Here is a 17,757-nt window from a genome sequence, read left to right on the forward strand (position 1 = left end):
TTTCACCAGTTTTTCCATGCAGTCTTTTTTTTTTTTGGAGGGTGGACGTTGACTGTCCAGTGAAATTTTTTTTAAACTTATTTTGAGAGCAAGCGAGCACAAGCAGGGAAGGGGCAGAGAGGGGTGGGGAGAGAATCCCAAGCAGGCTCTGTACTTAAGATCATGACCTGAACCAACATCAAACAAGAGGTGGATACTTAACCCATTGAGCCACCCAGGCACTCTGATAGTCCTATGAAATTTGAAAACTTGTACAAATTCTTATAACTGCTACCATAACAAAGTACACAACTGTTTCATCACTTCAAAGAATTTCCCTCTTGCTACCCCTTTATAGTTCTACTTTCACCCAGCCCTAAGCCATAGCAACCACTGGATTTGCTCTCCATTGTTACACTTTTGCCATTTTAAAATAGTCCATGAACAGAATCCTACAGAATCACACATGCTAACTTTTGATACTGTTTCCCTCAGCATAATGCTCTTGAGATCCATCCCAGTTTTTGTGTGCATGGATAGTTTGATCCTTTTTATTGTTGAACAGTGTTCCATTGTATGGATGTACCACAGTTTATCATTTCACCAGATGAAAAACATTTGGGTTGTTTCCACTTTTGGAGCATTTATAAATAAAGGTGCTATGAACGTTTGTATACAGGTTTTTGTGTGAATGTAAGTTTTCATGTCTCTAGGGTAAATACCTACAGGTGCAGTTGCTGGGTTGTATAATGTATGTTTATGAGAAACTGCCACATTGTTTTCCAGAGTGGCTGTCAGTTTACATTCTCATCAGCAATAAGTGATAGATCCAGTTTCTCCACATTTTCACCAGCACTTGGTATCATTCATATTTTTTATTTTTGCTCTTCTAATAGGCATGTAGTTATATTTGCATTTCCCTAATGACTAATGATGTAGAACATTTTTGCATGTGTTTTTTTGGGGAGTGTCTCTATAAGTCTTTCACCCCTTTTCTAATTGGATTGATTGCTTTTTTATTATTTAAAGGAGTTCTTTATGTATGCCAGATATATTTTCTCCCGGATTGTAGCTTGTCTTTTCATTCTCCTCATAGTCCTTTGACTAGAGAGAGAGGACTTTTCTTAGACTTTTTTTTTTTTTTTTTTTTGTAGGTGCCTATTGGTGTTTTTGAATTTTGGCTTTTCTACTGCCAGGATATGTAGGAAACAAAAACAAAAAAACATAGAATGTATTACCAGGTTATCCTTCATCCAGGGTCTCTAGCCACTGTACCTTCATTTTTGTACCTTTCAGAATCTTCTGCTAGTTGCTTTATGTATTTTATCCAGAGTTTTACATTATAATTCAAGGGAGGAATGGAGTCAGAGGGGTTTACTTCATCTTGTTTGGAACCAGAAGTCCTATTCATTGTAATTCAATATGCAGTATTGTAAAACTTTCACATCCACATTTATGGTAAGACAGACTAAGGAATATATTTAGTATATGTGGCCTTATTGATGTGTTTTTTAAAAATATTTATTACATTTGATGATTATCATTATAGTCTTATACCAAGAATAGATCTTTCTAGGCTGGTGCTTTCTCACTTCTGTCTCCCCTCCAGTCCTCCTTCCCCTAGATTTTAGGAAATTGTAGCTATTTTAGAAATTGCTAAAAGTAATGTGAATATAAGAACAAGGAAAAGTGTTTTTGTTTGTTTGTTTTTTACTTCTTGCATTCAGTTTGCATTCCTGAAAGGAATGATTTAAAATCAGAAAGTGTGGGGGCACTTGGGTGGCTCAGTCGGTTAAGCACCTGACTTCTGCTCAGGTCATGATCTCACGGTTCCTGAGTTTGAGCCCCTGTGTCGTGCTCTGTGCTGACAGCTCAGAGCCTGGAGGCTGTTTCAGATTCTGTGTCTCCCTTTCCCTCTGCCCCACCCCCACTTAGGCTCTGTCTCTCAAAAATGAATAAATGTTAAAATTTTTTCTTTTTTTTTTAATCAGAAAGTATGACTTGGAAAACTATCGCCTGAGGGCCAAATTTAGTATGAAGCCTCCTTTGGTAAACTTTTATTGAAATGTAGCCATACCTAGTCATTTACATACTGTCTACAGGTGTTTTCGTGCTATAGGTGTTTCATGATGGAATTGAGTATCTGTAACAGAACATCTGGCCCACAAAACCTAAAAAATTAATATGTGGCCCATTACAGGAAAAATTTGCTGATCCCTGACTTAGAAGGTATTGGAGGCCTAAAGCATTGTAATCAGCATCCTCCTACAATGATGATCTGGACCGTTATCTTTGAAATACACCATGGTATAGTGGAAAGAACATACATGGCCTTAGTTAGAGTCAGGCAGACCTGGTTTTGAATTTTTCCTTACTTACCAAGTATCTGACTTCAGTGCCTCAATTTTCTTGTCTATAAATTGGAAATAGAGGAACTCTTCTACTTAGGGATTTGAAGTTAAGAATTTTCAGGGCGCCTGGGTGGCACAGTCAGTTAAGCGTCCAACTTCAGCCAGGTCACGATCTCGTGGTCCGTGAGTTCGAGCCCCGCGTCAGGCTCTGGGCTGATGGCTCAGAGCCTGGAGCCTGTTTCCGATTCTGTGTCTCCCTCTCTCTCTGCCCCTCCCCTGTTCATGCTCTGTCTCTCTCTGTCCCAAAAAATAAATAAACGTTGAAAAAATAAATAAATAAAAAATAAAAAAATAAAAATAAAAAAAAAAAGAATTTTCATAATTTGAGGGTGCCTGGGTGGTTCGGTTGGTTAAACATCCGACTTCAGCTTGGGTCATAATCTCATGGTTCGTGGGTTCGAGTCCTACATGGGGCTCTGTGTTGACAGCTCAGAGCCTGGAGCCTGGTTCGGATTCTGTGTCTCCCTCTGTCTCTGCCCTTCCTCCACCCGTGCTCTCTTTCTCTCGCTCTCTACAAAATAAATAAACATTAAAAAAATTAACCATTAAAAAAATAATTTTCATTATTTGGAACATAGCTATATACCAGAGAAAAATTGCATCAATTTAGACCTCTACTAACAGATGGCATTGGTAGTTTCTAATTTGGTGTCATTTTTGAACTAATGATAAAATGGACTCAAGGAATCTACCTTGGTTATAAGTAGAGACACTTTAAATATCTTCTTTGATGTGGTTGTGAGAATTTGAAGTAAGAGAAAAAATTCATGTCAGATGCTCTGTATGTGGTATTATGGGATGGGGAATGAAGGCATCTTTGGGAGTGGTAAAGATCCCAGTATAAAAACACCATTGCTAGCGTCAGCTTAGTAATTGGTGCAATTTTATGTTTTTTTCACTAGATTTTAAACATTTTTAGAACGGGTACTGTCACTTTCTGTTACATAAGTGGGTGCAAGAGTCAAATTCTGTGCAAATGTAGTTGTCTCCCACTATGTTATAAAGTGATTTTAAAAAACCTATTGAATAGTTAATTTCCAAGAACCATGAAAGAGTACTCACAATACTTTTTGCTTGTCAAAAAAACATTTAGCAGTGTCACCTGAGTGAGGTCTGGATTAGACTCATAACAACTTTGGGCTGTCAAGTCATTTGTTCTCTTAGACGACCTATATTTTTACTGGATGAAAATTTTTTAGTTAATAGTCAAGCCTGGTTAGTTAATTCCTTTCAGTATGGTGAAATGTCAAAGTCCAAATTCTATTCTCTGTAACTAGTTATATTTTTATGAACTGTGACTTAACTATTGTATGTACCAGTAAATCTCATTATAAGAATTATAGGATGAGCATGTGGGTCAGTTCAAATCCATCACTATTGCAGGAAAACTATTTTTTTTTTTTAACATTTATTTATTTTTGAGACAGAGAGAGACAGAGCATGAACGGGGGAGGGGCAGAGAGAGAGGGAGACACAGAATCGGAAGCAGGCTCCAGGCTCTGAGCCATGAGCCCATAGCCTGACACGGGGCTCGAACTCACGGACCACGAGATCGTGACCTGAACCGAAGTTGGGACGCTCAACCGACTGAGCCACCCAGGCGCCCCGCAGGAAAACTATTAAACAGCTCAAGTATCTCTACTATTAATGTCAAATACAGTGGTGGTATTTATATATTTTGGGAAGTCTCTTTTCAGACTTAAGTAGAAATTTTAAATTATTAGTAACTTGTTTTGTCGTTATACAGTTTTCTTTCCTGACCTCCCCCCCATCCTCAATTTTCATTTTTAGTTTATTTTTTATGGGACCATTTTTAACATTTATAGCAGTATCATGTATGCACCATACAAATATTTATGTAGTTGTTTGTTTTTTTAATTTTTTAAAGTGACCTCTATACCTGTAGTGGGGCTTGAACTCACAACCCCAAGATCAAGAGGCAAATGCTCTACTGACTGAGCCAGGAAGCACCCCCTCAGTTTTCATTTTTAAAATAATATTTAAGGAATACAGTATTTAATATACCAGTGGTCTGATGTTTGGTGTTTAGATTTGGTTATATCAGGTATTTCCAAAGTGGATAAGCATTTGCTGAGACCTTTCTTTTTAAAACATGTTTCCGAGATTATTCTTCTTAAAGATTCCAATTAAGTGGTTTAGGATAGAACCTGGGAATTTTATTTTATTTTTTTAATGTTTGTTTGTTTATTTATTTATTTTCAGAGAGAGAGAGAGAGAGAGAGAGAGAGAGAGAGAGAGAGAGAGAGAGAGAGAATCTCACCAGGCTCTGTGTTGACAGTGCAAAACCCAGGGCAGGGCACAAACCCATGAACTGTAAGATCATGACCTGAGCCAAAACCAAGAATCAGATGCTCAACCAACTGCGCCACCCAGGCACCCTGGGAATTTTTTTTTTTTTAACCAATATCTCAGGTTTATTTTATTTTATTTTTTGTTATTAGGTAAGTTTGGGAAACATCAGAATAGAAGAACAAGGATTCCATCTTAAAAAATGCCAAGTGTGTGTTTAAAAAAGTGTCATTTTTAACTCTCACAAAAATGCTTTTAAATCTGATTATTAAGCAGAAACTTTACTTTTTGAGAGGCTAGATTTGTTCTTTAATATGTAACATCTTTTAATACCATCTGCAACTCACTTTAAATTCAGTACATACGTATCTTGCTAAATAGAAATTTGATTTCCAGAAACTTGGCATAATACATTTCTTATACACAAATCAATAAGCAGTGTCTGTATTCCGTCATCTGTGTATATCTTCCATTATTCTTTGTTGTATCATTTTAATAAATGTGCTTTCATTTTGGCTTATCAGCATTGTTTCTCAATCCGTACCTCTAAGGTTTTTTTTAGTCGAGTCTCCATTGTAACTCAAAATATTTTCTCGTTTTGAAAGGATGGTGAGTAGGGGGGAGATAATAGCTTTTCTGGTGTGCTAGCAACTAATAGCATGTTTATTTAATTGTAGAATCTTACAAGCTGATAAATTCAAACTCTAGTCTGGGAATTTACAGATCATCAGTCTTCTACCCAGTTCTGGTTATTACTGCACCTCTTACCCTTTGCTTCAGCAAAGTTCTACCTTTTCGCTTTCCTATGGCAAACTAAGGTCATTCAGTATTCTTGGCCTAAAGTACCTTTTCATTATATGTACCTGGACTGATTTGCTGAGTGTTTTGGCTGTCTAATTAAACTGTAACCTTGTGTGGCATAGAGCTCACATCTTTTATATAGAAATTCTTAGCACGATCCTGTGCACATGGACTATTAAATACTATTGGTGTTTTCATAAAATTTTATTAACTTTTTTAACCTCCTAAGCTAATTGGATATTAGTCATTTTGTCTGTAATCTTTAAGCCCTACTACCACGTAAAGATCCAGTTACTTATAAAATTAACAAGAGCCATGAAATACAAATTGTATTTATTTTTTAATGTTTATTTATTTTGAGAGAGGAGAGAGAGAGCATGAGCGAGAGAGGGGCAAAGAGAGGGGGAGAGAGAATCTCAAGCAGGCTCCACAGTGTCAATGCAGAGCCAGCATGGGGCTCAGTCTCACAGTGAGATCATGACCTGAGCCAAAATCAAGATGCTTAACCATCTGAGCCACCCAGGCACCCCCAAATTATATTTTAAATTTGAAAATGCTTAGAGGGAGGACTGCCTTCTTCACAAAGATTTTACTCCTGTTTTTAACCTTTGTAGCTCGTTTTGGTCATTTTACCAGTGAACTTTTTCTATTTTTAAGAACCCTTAAGAGTCCTTGTCACTATTCACATGTTTTAGTATATAGATATCATTGGAGATTGCTCTCTCTCACTGTTTCTCAAAGGTGGTCCCTGCATCTAACCTGCATTAGAATCACCTGGAATGGTTATTGAACTACACATTCTTCATGCCCTTTTACCTGAACTGTTTGCTGTGCTCCATACATATTTTACTTAGCTCATTTTGTTCTCTTGTGAAACTGTTCCCAATTCTATCATCATGGCCTTTGAAATCCTTCCTGTTACCTAATGCTGTCTGGCAGTTAATTGCAGATAGAACAATTTTAGTATAGTGATTAGGAACAGAGGCTATAGATATATACATTGGAATGTCAGCTCTGTTGCTTTTCCAAGATCACAGAACTAGTTACTTAAACATATTTCTGTGCCTTTGTGTCCTATTTATAAAATAGGGACAACAGTTGATCTCATAGGGCTGTTATATGTATTAATATTTGTAAATTTCTTAACAGTAGTATTTGTACATAGAAAGCACTCAAACATTATTATGATTTCCCCCAATTTTCAGTTCTTACAAACTTACAGTAACTTGTACCCTTATCTTACCTCTTCCTGTTAGATTATAAAGTCCTTGAAGATAGAACCTGCCTTATTAATTTTTATAGCTTTTCAGTAGATTTTGCATAACAAAATGTTCAATAGAAAATTACTGCATCAAATCATAAAATGGCCAGATTTTCAGTAAGATTGTTTTTCAGAGCCCATTTACTTAATATAAATTATAATCTAAAGTAATTTAATATTCTTTCTGTATTATATTTCAGGAATTCTAATGAATCGTTGACCAGCAGCATTTTACCAGTTGGAATGAGTTATCAGAAATGGGCATAGTGCTTTTAGATCTAACATGTAACAGATGGCTGTTACTCCATGGTGATTACTTCTTCAAGCCAACACCTTTTTTGATTGTGTAGGATCTTTGTCTCTTCATCTTTGAATTCCAATGACTGTTGTTGGCAAATAAAACAAAGGAGTTCATGTAGTTTTTGCCCAAGCTTGAGTCACCATGAGTAGTAGTTTAGGAAAAGAAAAAGACTCTAAAGAGAAAGATCCCAAAGTGCCATCAGCCAAGGAAAGAGAAAAGGAGGCAAAAGCCTCTGGAGGTTTTGGGAAAGAGAGCAAAGAAAAAGAACCTAAGACCAAAGGGAAAGATGCCAAAGATGGAAAGAAGGACTCCAGTGCTGCCCAACCAGGGGTGGCTTTTTCAGTTGACAATACGATCAAACGGCCAAATCCAGCACCTGGGACTAGAAAAAAATCTAGCAATGCAGAGGTGATTAAAGAGCTCAACAAATGCCGGGAAGAGAATTCAATGCGTTTGGACTTATCCAAGAGGTCTATACACATATTGCCATCATCAATCAAAGAGTTGACTCAATTAACAGAACTTTATTTATATAGCAACAAATTGCAGTCCCTCCCGGCAGAGGTGGGCTGTCTAGTAAATCTCATGACACTGGCTCTAAATGAAAACTCACTTACCAGTTTGCCTGACTCTCTTGATAACTTGAAGAAGCTGCGGATGCTTGATTTACGGCATAATAAACTGAGAGAAATTCCTTCAGTGGTATATAGGCTAGATTCTCTCACCACTCTTTACCTTCGCTTTAATCGTATAACTACTGTGGAAAAGGACATCAAAAATCTGTCAAAACTCAGCATGCTTAGCATTCGAGAGAACAAAATCAAACAACTACCTGCTGAAATTGGTAAGAGACCTTGGGTTACTATTATTTGTAGTATTTGTTATGCCAGATAATTTTGTCAAGTGCTTTTCCATATCAGAAAATATCTGATACTTGCCTAAAAACAGCTGATTTCTAAATGTCTACTTTATGTTTTACTTTAATTATTCAGTTTTAGCAATATTATATGGTTTGAGATTATTTTATAAACTTAGAGTATAGATGTAGTTGGGCCTTTTTCATATGAACCTATCCTCTCATTTTCATTTGGAGAAAGTGAATACATAGCAGTAAAAAAATATTTCCTGAATTTTTAACTTGTTACCATCTATTTTTAAAATATTTAAAAAGTACAGTAGATTCATTAAGGGTTACATTTTCCAGTTCTTTCATTTGCCCTTCTTTATCTGAAAAATGTTTGTTTACTTTTACTTGACTTTTCTACCTAATTTGCTACAAAAGATTGGCATATCATAGCCTTGTAAAAAAGCAAAAGAGTGGTAGTAGTATAAAAAATAGGAAATATGTATGTGTAAACAAGTCAGTAAAAGTAGTTATTTTGATTTTTAAGTTACGGAGTATAGTAAACCTTGACTTACCAATTTTGAGAAATTGATAAAGATATCTGGGCTTGATTTATAACATTTTAAAAAATTACATAAAAGTTGATTATGGAACTTTTTAAGGGAAGGTTTCTTTGTTATGAAAGGCACATTTATTCCAAATAAAATAGGTGAATTGAATATATTGTTGCTTGAGCATTGCTCTTATAGTGGGTAACAAAGGAAACTTTAGACACTGCAGCTTTGTAGAGATATAATATTCTGTGGGTGTGTTTAAAAATTTATTTAACTTTGAAAAAGGTATAAATTTTAGGTATTGTGCTCTTCTACATTTAACTCTAACCAGAAACTTAAAATCTTAATTTAGGTTTAATTAAATGCATTTAGAAAATCCATGACAGATTTTCTCAAGCAGTGAACTGTACTTTCAAAATATGACTCACTTATGAGATATTAAAATATTCTCCAGAATTTGAATGGAAATATTCATTTTCATGTCTTCAGATAGGAATGTGGTTGTTGATTGACTTTTGATTTCATACCAGATTTAGTCACAATTTCACCATAGTATATATGTTTCATTCTTAAATAGAATTAGAGACTGTTAGCAAAAGAAATGCTAAATTTTTATATAGAGATATAAAATGTTATTTCTTGTTTGTGTTCTTACTGTGTTGTGTATGTATTACACTCTATATGAAAATGTTGGCTTTAATTCACATGAGAGTCTTACTAAGGATTTTTTGCCATAGAGATGTTATCAACTTACCTGGGAATTAAAAATGTACATTTCTTAAGAAATTACAGGATTTTAAATTTACTTCAGTTTGTTCTTAGCATATAGGTATAGCATTTTTACTAAAGTGAATGTATTTTTTAAAATTGGCAAATTTTATTTGGTTGTTGTTTGTGTCTGCCTCATCTTTTGACCTTTAGGCCTAAGTTTGTAATTTTAAAAATAACCATGGAATTTGTTTAAGGAGCACCCTCCCACCATTCATTAGTGGTGTTATTGAAGTTTGTGTTCTTGTAATGTTTGTATTTCTGTAAAAATAGTAACTTCATAAATGTTATTTTATTCCAGGCAGGGTATCAGATAGACAATAAACTGCTTTTAAAGATAAAAGTTAATATTTCTTTTTAAAAATTAAAAAAAAAATTCTTTAATGTTTGTTTATTTCGGGGAGAGGGGCAGAGAGGAGAGAGACAATCCTAAGCAGGCTCTGTGCTGCCAGTGTAGAACCCGACATGGGCCTAAATCCATGACCTGAGCTGAAACCAAGAGTTGACTGCTTAACTGACTGAGCCACCCAGGTGCTCCAAAAATTAATATTTCTTATTTATTTATTTAGAGAAAAAGTGCGAGTGGGTGAGGGGCAGAGGGAGAGAGAGAGGGAATCCCAAGCAGGCTCGCAAAGTTTTATTGCAGAGCCTGATGCGAGGCCTGATGTTACAAACTGAGATCATGACCTGAGCTGAAATGAAGAGTCTGACATGAACCGACTGAGCCACCCAGCCTCCCCGAAAAGTTATTATTTCTTGAAAAGAGTTAAGATTTATAAGGTTTAACTTAGATGCATGGATTTGGGGCAGATATTGGAGAAGTTCTATAAAGAACAGGAAAATAAAAGCCCAGTAAAAATAACAGTCATAATAAAATATTGTTTGAGCACAATATGTCCTATAGTATACTTTGTATATATTATCTTATTAAGTTTTTATAGTAACCCAGTGAAATAGGCATTTCTTCCTGCATTGTACTGAAGTAGGACCTGAAAATGTAGAGAGATTACATAATTTACTGAAAGTCATGTAGCTAGGAAGTTGACAGGATTTGAACCGGTCTTATTGTACTGCCCCTCTAGTCTAGAAAAGTGCGTCCCACTTCATAGTTGATGACTTAGTGGTCTGGCTGGTTCAGGGGATCTGTACTTTCAAAGAATACGCTAGGTTATTCTATGTATAGCTGCAGTTATTAGATTTTTTTTTTCCCTTGGAGGGAGGAGGATGTTAGCAGCTTAATGGAGGTACAATTCACATACTGTACAATTCACACATTTCAAGTGTACAGTTTAGTGGGTTTCAGTATATTCATAGACATGTGCAACCATCACAGTTTTAGAACATTTTTATTACTCTAAAAAGAAACTCTGTGCACTTTAGCAGTTACCCCTCTTCTGTTTTCTTGAAACCCCTTAGCCCTAGGTAGACTAATTTATTTTGTTTCTATAGATTTGCCTGTTCTGGTTATTTCAGATAAATGGAGTTATACAGTATGTGGTCTTTGGTAACTGACCCCTTTTACTTAGCATGTTTTCAGAATTCATCCAGGTTGTAGCATGTATCAGTACTTCTTTCCTTCTGATTGCTGAATAATGCTCCATTGTATTAATATACCACATTTCATTTACCCATTCATCAGTTGAACATTTGGGTTGTTTCCATTTTCTGACTGTTACAAATAAAATTACTGTGAACACTTGTGTCCGAGTTTTTGTGTGGACATTTGTTTTCAATTCTCTTGAGTTATATACCTGGCTGTGGAATTACTGAATCATGTGGTAACTCTATGTTTAACCTTGTGAGGAACTTCTGGACTATTTAACTCAGTGGCTGCACCTTTTTACTTTCCCACCACGGTGTATGAGGGTTCCAGTTTCTCTGTATCCTCAACACCATTGCTATCCGCTTTTTATTATAGCCATTCCATGAGTATGAAGTGGTACGTTTGTGGTTTTGATTTGCAGAGTTTTGATGACTATGAATTTGTTTTTAGTTTTTGAAAGCTATCTTTTATTATAAAGAAAAAGACAGAAGTATTTTTTGTGATGCAGATCTTGCTTTCCTGCTTTTTTAACTACAAAAAATAAAATCCTGAACCCCTTTGAAATTGTTTACAAATTAAGACCCATGCAGAAAGAACAAGTAAAATGGAAATTTGACGTTTTTTAAAGTGTTATATACCTTTCATGTAGTTTGACTTACTGCTGAAACCCCTAACGAGAATTTACAATTCAAAATACATGGTCATTATTGTTTTATTAAATTTCTCTTTCTATGAATTAGATTTGCATTATTATAGATACTGGGTTCATATTATGCATATTACATGCTTATTCTTTTCTTATATGAGTATACTATCAGTCTTGCCATCTAGCTTGTGTTCAGCAATATATTTGAGAAATATGAGAAATTAGAAGTTTTGAAATATACCCTACTGTTTAGTTTAAATAATATATTTGGAATTTGGTCATGATGATACAAGCTGCTCTGCTTTATAGAGTATTCTTTAAGCATTAATGGCATCTTTATTAATGCCATGTGATTTCATACCAGTGATATATATTCACACGGGTGAACACTGGCAGAAAACAGTAAAAGGATACCAAACAGACAGTAAATGTAACCATGTGAAGAGCCAGAGATAAATACATCAGAGTAGCCTAGAAAACTTCATTTGGTAATATTCATTTACCTTTCTTTTTGTGTGATAAGGCATGAATGGACACATAAAGTAAATGTCTTTTTGTGTTAAGTAGATAAGTGGAACACTTAGTTGTTCTTTTACTGATTAAAAAGTCATTGCTTTTTACTTTAGTGTTCCATCCTTCCTGCCCATACCTTCTTTTACCATTTATAATCTTAAAAGAGACTCATCACTGTACACCAAGACAGTTAAATTGTTTTGAGAGGGAAAACAGGAAATAATCACTCCTTCTTCCCATAATTCCTACTGGTTCCCTTGAGTTTCATTCTGGAGGTATGTTTTTGTTTTTATAGTTTATTTATTTATTTTGAGAGAGACACAGCGCCTGCGAGGGAGGGGCAGAGAGGGAGAGAGAGAATCCCAAGCAGGCTCCACGCTGCCAACGCAGAGCCTGATGTGGGGCTCAAACTCATGAAATCGTGAGATCAAGACCTGAGCTGAAACCAAGAGTCAGACGCTTAAAACCCACTGAGCCACCCAGGCTCCCCTGGAGATGTGCGTTTGTAAATTTTTCTTTTTTTTTCTTTTTGGGCTGGATGGATTCAACTTAGGGCCATCAAATAGTCAATTTGAATAATTAGTTTAGGGATTTCTGGAAAATGAAGTTTTAAAGGATTTTATTCTTCTAGGAAAGAAACGGTTGCTCTTTGAAGCCAGGAAAAACTCCATCTTTGTCTTTCATGAATATTCCTACAGTTTGCCTCTGTTGAAGTATGGGCTAGTAGTTTTAGGATTTCTTTAAATTTTCCCCCTTATTTATTCTTGTTAGAAGGAATATTTTTAAAAAAAATTATTCTTCCTACATCATATGTTAAATAAAATGCTACATCATTTCTATATAATATACAATTCACATGAATTTGTCAAAATAACCTGTTTTGCTTATGAGAACGATATGTTAAAATGTATATGCTTTTTGGGAACTCAAATCATTTTTGCTCATTTGAAAGAAACCACTCACAACATTCAGATATACAGAATCAGCAACATTTTTTTTACTCATTTGATGCAGTCACAGTTATTGAAAAAATTCCTACCATACTGAAGTACTGCTGTGTTATCTTCTGTAAGTCAAGCTGCATAATATATATAATTTTTTATATATAAAATCAATTTTTTTTAAGTTGAAGGATTAGAGATTTGAATTCCTTATGTTTTCTGTGATTTTTTTTGTAGGTAATAAATGGTAAGTTTTCAGTAAATGAGGCTTTAAGTGAATTTAGTGAAGTCCAATACTTATTACTCACAAAAAAAAATATTTTTTTTCATTTTATTTATTTGAGAGAGGGAGAGGGAGCATGAGCCATGGGGGGGCGGGGCAGGGGGAGCCCAACATGGGGCTCGATCTCACGACCTAAGCTGAAATCAAGAGTCACATGCTCAGGTGACCCATTTTTCAACATTAACTCAAATTGTAACCTTTAGTCCCTAAAATTCTTGAAATTCTCCCAGGACTGCCAGGGATGATAAAATTGCTTTCATGGTGTGGGTAATGATATTTAATCGATCCCATTTGAGTGTTTTGTACAAGTGCTAATTAGTAACTTCGTTTGGCAGGAAAAAGAAATCAGGAAAGGGAATTCATAGTTGTTAATAAATAACTCCTTTTGGCTGGGAATCAGCAAGAAACCCAGAGACTTGGAAATGAACTATTAACTAACTTAGTTTATTGTTACCAGATTGTCAGATGTTTCACAGAACAATAAAAACCTGTACAAGTTGTTACTGCTAAAGGAGGTGGTAAGGGAACTGAGAGAATATCACTTGAGCCATCTTAGAAGGAGCTGATAGGATCAGAGAGAGGATAAAGTTGACTTTCCACCCTACTGAGGTGTAGGGAAGAGGGCAGTCATTGTATTCTAATGACAGCATGCTACCCATCCAAAGGAATATAGTCACTGTTGTCCATGTTGCCTAGTTGCGGATGCCCCTGCTTAGAAGAGCTTCTGAATTTGTCTTTGAAATGAAAGGGAGAATTAAGCATATAATACAAATTTAAGTAATACAGTAGTATAAATTCTGATGTAAGTTCTAAATCTGCTCAAGCTTGTGTGATAGATATTTCCAGCTCTTGTTAATTATGTGCTTTTACAAATTATTTTAGTAAGATTTAATGTGATTTTTCAGAGTTAATCTCTGAATATTTTGGAAATATCCCTATAAGTTCAGGAATAAGTTATTTTTAAAATATCAGCATCTAGGGGCGCCTGGGTGGCACAGTCGGTTAAGCGTCAGACTTCAGCCAGGTCACGATCTCTCAGTCCCTGAGTTCGAGCCCCGCATCAGGCTCTGGGCTGATGGCTCGGAGCGTGGAGCCTGTTTCCGATTCTGTGTCTCCCTCTCTCTCTGCCCCTCCCCCGTTCATGCTCTGTCTCTCTCTGTCCCAAAAATAAATAAACGTTGAAAAAAAAAATTGAAATATCAGCATCTTTAATGTCACTTGAAAGGGAAGGTCATATGGCTTCATTGGGCAGGTCACAACTTGTGAAATCTAATTATTTACCAGTATTTGAGTCCCTACTATGTACATTTTAATAGGGCCTTTTTCTATGTTGGTAGATTTAATTTATTTTTTAAATTACCTGTACTAAAATCTTGTTAAAGGATTTGTATCTATATTCATCATAGAATAGAATAGAATAGAATAGAATAGAATAGAATAGAATAGAATAGAATAGAATAGAATAGAATAGAATAGAATAGAATGCATCATCTGTAATTGTCTGTCTTTAATAATGGTTTGCGGGGCGCCTGGGTGGCTCAGTCGGTTAAGCAGCCGACTTCGGCTCAGGTCATGATCTCGCAGTCCGTGAGTTCGAGCCCCGCGTCGGGCTCTGTGCTGACAGTTCAGAGCCTGGAGCCTGTTTCAGATTCTGTGTCTCCCTCTCTCTCTCTGACCCTCCCCCGTTCATGCTCTATCTCTCTCTTTCTCAAAAATAAATAAACGTTAAAAAAAATTAAAAAATAATGGTTTGCTGTCAGAGTAATGCTGGCTTCATTTCACAGAATGAGTTGAAAAAGTATTTCTCTTTTATGTTCTTGAAGAGTTTGTGTATAATTAGTATTTCCTCAAATGTTTAGAAGAATTTATCAGATATGCAATCTGAAGCTGATGTTTTCTTTATAGGAAGGTTTTTAATTCCTGATCTATTTTAGTTAATAGATACAGAATTATTTGAGTTTTCTGCTTAGTTGAATTTTGGTAGTTTGAATTTGTCAAAGCATTTACCTAATTTGTTGAATTTTAGGCATGAAGTTCTAATAGTTCTGTATTTTATTAATGTCAGCAGTATGATTTGTAATCATGTCTTTATTTCATTCCTAATATTGGTAATTTGGTCTTCTTTGCTTGATCAGTCTGGCTAGAGATACATCAATTCTATTGGTCATTTTTTTTTTTTTAACGTTTATTTTTGAGACACAGAGCTTGAGTGGGGGAGGGGCAGATAGAGAGGGAGACACAGAGTGCGAAGCAGGCTCCAGGCTCTGAGCTGTCAGCACAGAGCCTGACGGTGGGCTCGAACTCATGAACCGTGAGATCATGACCTGAGCCAAAGTTGGACGCTTAAGGGACTGAGCCACCCAGATGCCCCTATTGGTCTTTTCAAAAGATAAATAAGTAAACCTGTTTCAGGTTTTTTCTATTCTCTTTGATTTTTTTCTTTTTTTTTCCTGCTTATTTAGTTTTTTTTTCTTTAGGCTTAATATGCTGTTTGTCTACTTTAAGTTATCAGATTAGATTGATTTTTTTCATTATATGAACATTTCTTTATAAAATCTCCCAAGTACTATTTTAGCAGCAGCATACAAATTTTGATATGTTGTATATTCATTATTGTTTAGTTTTAAATATTCTTTAAATATCTCTTGTTAATTCTTCTGTAACCCAGGGATTCTTTAGAAGTGAATTGTTTAATTTTCAAGTGTTTGAGAGATGTTTTCCGATATTTTTGTTATTGATTTATAAAATATGGCCTGTCTTAGTAAATGTTCTGTATGCAGCTGAAAAGAATATACACTGCAATTTTTTTTTTTTTCAAGCAAGGTCAAGTTAGCTGATAATTCATTTATTTTGTACCCCTATCAATCTTCTGTCTGCTGTCTTTTCAATCTGTTATTGGTTATAGATATACCTAGCATTTTTTTTATGAAGTTACTTATATCATTAATAAATGTCTGTATTTCTGATAACATTCCTGGTAATATTTCTTTTTATAAATCCTATTTTATCTGGTATTAATACAGGCACTCCAACTTCCTTGTTAATTGGTACTTGCATTGTATATCTCTTGCCATTCTTTTACCTTTTTGTGTCTTTACATTTAAAATGTTTTCTTGTAGACAGCATATAGATAGTTCTTGTGGTTTTTAATCCTGACAGTTTTTGTCTTACTTGAAGGGTTTAGACTATTTATATTTAATACAGTTTCAAATATGATTGAATTAAATCAATCTATTTTCTGTTTATGCCATATGTTATTCTCCGCCGCCCCCCCCCCCCATTTCATGCCTTCTTTTAGATTGACTTTTTTTTTCCTTTTTTACAAATTCCATTTATTTCAACTGTTGGCATATTAGTTATATGCGTCTTTGTTACTTTGCTTTAGTATCTGATCTGGTATTTACAGTACATATCATAACACAGTCTGCATTCAAATAATAGTATATCACTTCACATATATCCTAAGAACCTTACATAGAACACTTTTATTCCACTTTTTGCTGTTATTGTCATACCTTTATAACTTCTTCATATATTATAAATCTCACAATAATACATTGATATTATTTTTACTTTATCATTTTTTTAATGTTTATTATTTATTTTTGAGAGAGAGAGAGAGAGAGAGAGAGAGAGCACAAGTGGGGGAGGGGCAGAGAGAGAGGGAGACATAGAATGCGAAGGAGGCTCCAGGCTCTGAGCTGCCAGCACAGAGCCCAACATGGGGCCCAAACTCACAAACCATGAGATCATGACCTCAGTCAAAGTTGGACTTGTAACCAACTGAGCCACCCAGGAGTCCATGAACTTTATCTTTTTTAAGCTTTCCAGTTTGAACAAATTTTGGACTTATAAAACCAATACACAGGGTTCTCATATACCCCTTAACCCAGCTTCTTCTCTTGTTAACATTCTACATAACTATTATATAGTGATAAAAACCAAGAAATTTACATTGGTACAATAATACTAAGCTACAAATTTTATTTTGATTTCCCAGTTTTTCCACTAATGTCCTTTTTCTATTCCAGAATCCTACATTACATTTAATAGTCAGATATCTGTAGTCAACTCCAACTTGTGACAGTTGGAAAGATTGAAAGTCATTCCTTTTCTTTCATGACACTGATGCTTTTCAAGAGTACTGCTCCGGACGTCTGGGTGGCTCATCCATTTAAGCATCTGACTTCAGCTCAGGTCATGATCTTGTGGTTTGTGGATTATAGCCCTGCATCAGGCTCTGTGCTAACAGCTCAGAGCCTGGACCCTGCTTCAGATTCTGTCTCCCTCTCTCTCCCTGCTCCTCCCCCATTTGAGCTCTGTCTCTATCTCTCAAAAATAAACACTTTTTAAAAACTAAAAAAAAAAGACTACTGATCAAGTATAATGTACTAGATCACTCTTTTTTTTTGTTTGGATTATGTTTTTGCATGACTAGTTTGAGGTTATGTGTTTTGGCAAGAAAACCACTGAGGTTATTGTGGTACCTTCCCCAGTGAATCATATTAAGAGATAGGATGTTGATATGTCTCATTGCTGGTGGTTTTGACCTTGGTTATGGTGATTTCTGCTGTTCTTCTCCACTTCATTCATTCACTCATT

The 17,757-nt window shown here is 35.3% G+C and overlaps 1 protein-coding gene across 5 annotated transcripts in view; it reads left to right on the forward strand.

Annotated features, from left to right (window-relative positions):
• The window catches only part of SHOC2 (SHOC2 leucine rich repeat scaffold protein), a 109,423-nt gene that overhangs the window by 43,606 nt on the left and 48,060 nt on the right, over positions 1 to 17,757 (forward strand). For all 5 annotated transcript variants that reach the window (XM_019813811.3, XM_006938171.5, XM_023240914.2 and 2 more), the window contains one exon: positions 6,963 to 7,907. In XM_019813811.3, the coding sequence (XP_019669370.1) occupies positions 7,205 to 7,907 (703 nt within the window). In that variant the 5' untranslated portion in view covers positions 6,963 to 7,204. The remainder of the gene's footprint in view (positions 1 to 6,962; positions 7,908 to 17,757) is intronic.

This window comes from Felis catus, chromosome D2 (genome assembly GCF_018350175.1).
Source record: "Felis catus isolate Fca126 chromosome D2, F.catus_Fca126_mat1.0, whole genome shotgun sequence".
In the NCBI taxonomy this organism is placed as follows: Eukaryota; Metazoa; Chordata; class Mammalia; order Carnivora; family Felidae; genus Felis; species Felis catus.